Below are 4750 nucleotides of genomic sequence, written 5' to 3'. Positions count from 1 at the left end.
GGTTGCTCCAAGCCTCATCCAGCCTGGCCTTGGACACTCCCAGGGATGGGGCATCCACATTCTCTGGGTAACCTGTCCCAGTGCCTCTCCACCCTCTGAGGGAAGAATTCCTTCCTGATGTCCCATCTCAGTCTCCCTCTTTCAGTTTAATCCCATTACCTCTTGTCCTGTCACTCCCTGCCCTTGGAAAAGTTCCCCCAGCTTTCTTGTTGGCCAAACTGCCCTAAGGGGGTGACCAGAGCTGGGGTGGAACCTCGGTCGCTGCAGTTCCCGGATTGCACCAGGACACAGGCAGCTATTTGCAGCCCTGGGTTTGCACCTCTCCTCTCCCTTGCGCTTGAGAATGTGTCCAGATCCTGCATCTGCCCATGGGAGCAAATCCCTGTGGTTGCCCAACCACTGCCGCACAGGAAGGCCCCATCCCGGTAGGGCCAGGAGGCCCTCTGTGCCGGTAGCCATCCCTGGCACAACCCGGGGACTAATCCACCCCTGTCCCTCAGCACCTTGGGCTGAATCCCAGGCCACGGTTGGGATCTGAATTCTGTTGTGGCCCCGCTGGTCATTACAGGCTGCTGGAGCCCGTGTGCCTCTCCTGGCCCCGAACGCCCCTTGCCCGGCCATGGCTAACACCCACTGCCCTTGGTGGGGCCCAGGAGAGACCCCGGCTTGCGGGCGCGTGCTCCAGCTCACGTGTTCCGCCTTTCCCGTTTCCCTAGGTGGTGGGTCGGCGAGTGGCAGAAATGCTCTGCTACCTGCGGCCAGTCGGGGCTGATGAAGAGGACGGTGCTCTGCATCCAGAGCGTGGGGCTGGACGAGCAGAGGGCCTTGCAGCAAGCAGACTGCCAGCACCTCTCCAAGCCAGATGCCACCGCACCCTGTCACCGGGACGTCCCCTGTCCTTCCCAGTGGGCCGTGGGGAACTGGTCCGAGGTGAGAAGGAGCATCGGGGAGGTCCCAGTGTCTTGCAAAGCTGGTGGGAGCTGGGGACGGTGGCCCCAGGGTGTCCTCAGCCTGCCCTGGAGCAGCACGCGTGCTCCAGCTCACCGGGAAAACTCACCTGGATGTGTTTCTGGTGCTCACGTTGTTACACCAGCTCACACGGACGGGGATTTGGTGAGGCACTGGAACAGGTTGCCCAGAGAAGCTGTGGATGCCCCATCCCTGGAAGTGTCCAAGGCCAGGCTGGATGAAGCTTTGAGTAACCTGGTCTAGTGGAAGGTGTCCCTGCCCATGGCAGGGGGGTTGGGACTGGATGATCTTTAAGGTCCCTTCCAGCCCAAACCATTCTGTGATTCTATGATTTCGCGGCACAGGGAGGTCTCAGTGCGGAAGGAGCTGCTTGACTGCCCCATTGTCTCTGAACCTTGCTGCATCCTCAGGGTGATGGCCACTCTCTGTGCTTGGCACAAGGAGTGCAGAAACGAGGGTTTGAACCCTCCAGTGGTTCCCCAGCACCACAAACCTTCCCCTGAGTTTTGGCAGAAGCTTTAAAGGTAACTCTTGCCTGCTGAAGCGAGGTGTCAGAGGGAAGCCAGGGTCTGGATGCACCGGGCACATGTGTGAGCTGGTGCTGGGGCAAAGCTGCTGGGGTGGGCAGAGACAGAGACCCCCTCGGCGATGCTCCTGCGGAACGGGGCAGCCACCACAAATTCTTCAATAGTGCTTTTTAAACAGAGGGAATGGTCAAAAAAAGAAAATTCCCCATGTATCAAATGCCATGGTCTGTGGCACCCTGTGTAGCCTTTATTTATTTTTGTATTTCTGTGGATCGGCTTAACCGCAGGTTTGGGGGGTTTAACCAGAAAATTATAACTCCTAATTTAAGCAGCGGCTTCAAAAAGTGTTCAGTGTAAAGACAAGTATGAGGAGGGAGACGGAAGAGCCTGGGAACTGAGCTTGTTGCTAAGGAACAAATGAAAAATGTGAACAGAAAATTTGAAGGCTGAATGAGAGCTATTTAGAAATATTTTTCTAGGGGCCCACAAAAGCCACAATTGTCGGGCTGCAATGGTTTAAAGGGAAAATCACGACCTGCCCGCGGGTCTGTGCTGTGCAGGGAGCCAGCACAAGCCTCTGTGGTGCTGACATCGACGGATCTGTGAGCCCACAAAAAAACGTGCTCGGGATTTTGAGATGTCTGTGATTTTTCTGCCTGTTCCCTTCCAGCCAGAGCCCTCCTCCTCCTCCATTTCCACCAGCACCAGTAAGGAGAGAGATGTGAGGGGCTTGGGAGCTTCCCAGAAACACGGTCCTTCTGTCCAGCAATCACAGAGCTTTGGGAAGGGCCCTAAAGCAAGTTGTATCCAGCTTTATGGACTTCCCAGAGGTGTTACCAGTGCGCTCAGAAGTATCATCCGTTTCCACTAAGACGGGACCGGGCGCGTGGGTCTCGGGGCAGGAGCAGGTCCCTGCAGGCTGCTGCTGTCTCCTGCCGTCGTGTGCTTGATGCTGAACCTCCTGCGAGGTCTGGGTGTCCCTCCACGAGGCTGCGAACGGCCGTCGTGTCTTATCGGTGTCCCAGGGGCTTTCCTGATAACCGAGCCGTGGCAAAATAAGCCCCCTCCTAACCTCTGCACGAGCTGCGGCACCTGGAATTTATCTCCTGGATGGAGCCAGAGGCCTTTGCTGGAGATTTTCGCTTAAGGGGCACGCTGGGGGAGCTGAGCTCCGTTTTCCCTGGTGTGGGGGTGCCGTCCCAGGAAGGAGAAGCAGTTTTCTTGCACGATGTTTGCGTGCAGTGATGTGTTATTTCGGCACCGTTGCGTAGCTGGTGGAGGTGCCTGGCAGTGGCCACGGGGTGTTATGGACCGTCCCTCCTGCTGGGCACCATCCTCGGCGTCAGTTCTGCTCCTACCCAGCATTGCCCAGGAAACACGGAGCTGGGGAGGCCCCGGCACGGCACAGGGGGGTGCCAGCTGCTGGGTCAGCATCTCCGGACAGCCCCTGCCTGGGTGGAGACATCCCACGGGGTGGGCACCCATCCGGGAGCCCACCAGGACCAGCGTGGGGAGCAGGGCAGGTCCCGACCAGGCTGAGCAAAGATGGGAAGGGCTGGGAATACGGGAGAACATACTGTTGCAAGGGCCACATCTCCAAGCCAGGCCAGCCCAGCAGCTCTGCCTGTCCCCCTTAACCTCCTTGTTTCCACAGAGTGGTGGCTGTGCCCCAAACCCTCGCCTCAGCCCGTCCCTTTTCATCCGCATGGCAGGGGTTTCAGCAGAAATCCCCTCCGCTGGGTTTGTTGCCTGGCTGACCGTTGGTTCTCCTTGGCTGGCTTGTGTAAGGCGCTTGGATGTACGTGACTAACGCCCTGTGGCGTCTGTCACTGCCAACGGCGACGGCCTGTGGCGCGGGCTGTCTCCTGCCGTCGTGCGCTTGATGCTAAACCTCTGCGAGGTCTGGGTGTCCCTCCGCGAGGCTCCGAACGGCCGTTGTGTCTTATCGTGGCGCGGGCAGCCTGTGCCTGAGGTTAGCAGCACTGTGACTTGCTTATCCAGCAGGAAACCTTGCTGTCCTTTCCAGCTTGCGGGTCTCTTTTATACTGAACGGTCTCAAAGAGACCACTGTGGTGCAGGAGGGGGGGGTCCTCAACAACGCTCCTTATTGACCCTTGCCTTTTCCCTACTAGGATAACACCCATGTTACTATCCCCTGCTTCAAAAATCTCTCTTCTAGAAGAAAAGATGCAATTCATGGCAATGGGTCATGGAAAATACCCATTAGATCATCTTACCCCATGCCCTTCTCCTGGGAAAATTGGTTCTGGCTGGAGTGCAGGTCAGGGATCACCCCGAGCAAAGCACCCTGCGGCACCAGCCCTGCCCTGGGACGGTCTGTAACGGGGAGACAGCCCCGGGGGAGATTTGGCCAGTAACACCACCGCTTACCAGTGCGACCGGGACCCCCTGCTCCTGACTCCTGGTGCAGGGGACCCCCTGCCGCAGGCAGGACTGGCCCAGGAGACACCTCGGGATGCGGGTGGTGGTGGGAGCGTGGCAGAGCACGTGGGACGGTCGAGCTCCCACTTTGGTGTCGTGGAGGGGATCACGGGCAAGCGGCACCTCCCTGACGTCCGTGTCTCTCTTCCTTTCCCAGTGCTCCGCGACGTGCGGCAACGGGACGCAGAGGCGCCCGGTTCACTGCAGCAACAGCACTGGGGCTGCCTGTGACCCCGCGGAAAGACCCAGCGCGGAAACTATTTGCTCCCTGCCACGGTGCCAGGAGAAGTGGGACAGTGCCAACACGGACTGGTCTGGCAGTGGGTCCTCCAGCAGAGAGATATTTAATGAAATCCATTACATCCCCAGCAACCACATTGCGAAATTTAACCCCTTAATTCCAAACATTCCCGAGTCCAATGATATCAATATCATCCCCGAGGAGGATTTCTCAGCCAAGAAGGGAAATGTCTTTGTTGATGACTTTTACTACGATTATAATTTTATCAACTTCCACGAGGACCTGTCTTACTATCCCTTCACGGAGAAGGAGACCAAAGGGGAGGGTCAGAAGCCAGAGCTGAGCACCAACGACGTGGAGGGGTCCCGTGAGACGCCTGCTGATGTCCTGCGCCCTGTAACGCCGGGAGGAGGAGCGAGCGAGGACCACCTGGTGACGAGCGAAGCAAACGCTTCTGCTCCTGCGCACGGCGAAGGGGAGACGGAGCCTGGGGGTTTAGCCACGAATGACCTGAGCATGGCCCCTGGGGACACAGGGACAGCCACTCCCAAATATGCCGTCCCTGACTTCA

The 4750-nt window shown here is 58.1% G+C and overlaps 1 protein-coding gene across 1 annotated transcript in view; it reads left to right on the top strand.

The window, feature by feature from the left end:
* ADAMTS7 (ADAM metallopeptidase with thrombospondin type 1 motif, 7) overlaps positions 1–4750 on the top strand; it is a gene marked incomplete at both ends in the record, with an annotated part of 31373 nt that overhangs the window by 25975 nt on the left and 648 nt on the right. Inside the window, 2 exons of the mRNA XM_010160821.1 lie at positions 717–930; positions 4096–4737. Of these exons, the coding sequence (XP_010159123.1) occupies positions 717–930; positions 4096–4737 (856 nt within the window). The remainder of the gene's footprint in view (positions 1–716; positions 931–4095; positions 4738–4750) is intronic.

This window comes from Eurypyga helias, unplaced genomic scaffold (assembly GCF_000690775.1).
Source record: "Eurypyga helias isolate BGI_N326 unplaced genomic scaffold, ASM69077v1 scaffold26851, whole genome shotgun sequence".
In the NCBI taxonomy this organism is placed as follows: Eukaryota; Metazoa; Chordata; class Aves; order Eurypygiformes; family Eurypygidae; genus Eurypyga; species Eurypyga helias.
Note: the sequence above shows the minus strand (reverse complement) of the source record. Positions and strands in the feature narration are given on the sequence as shown.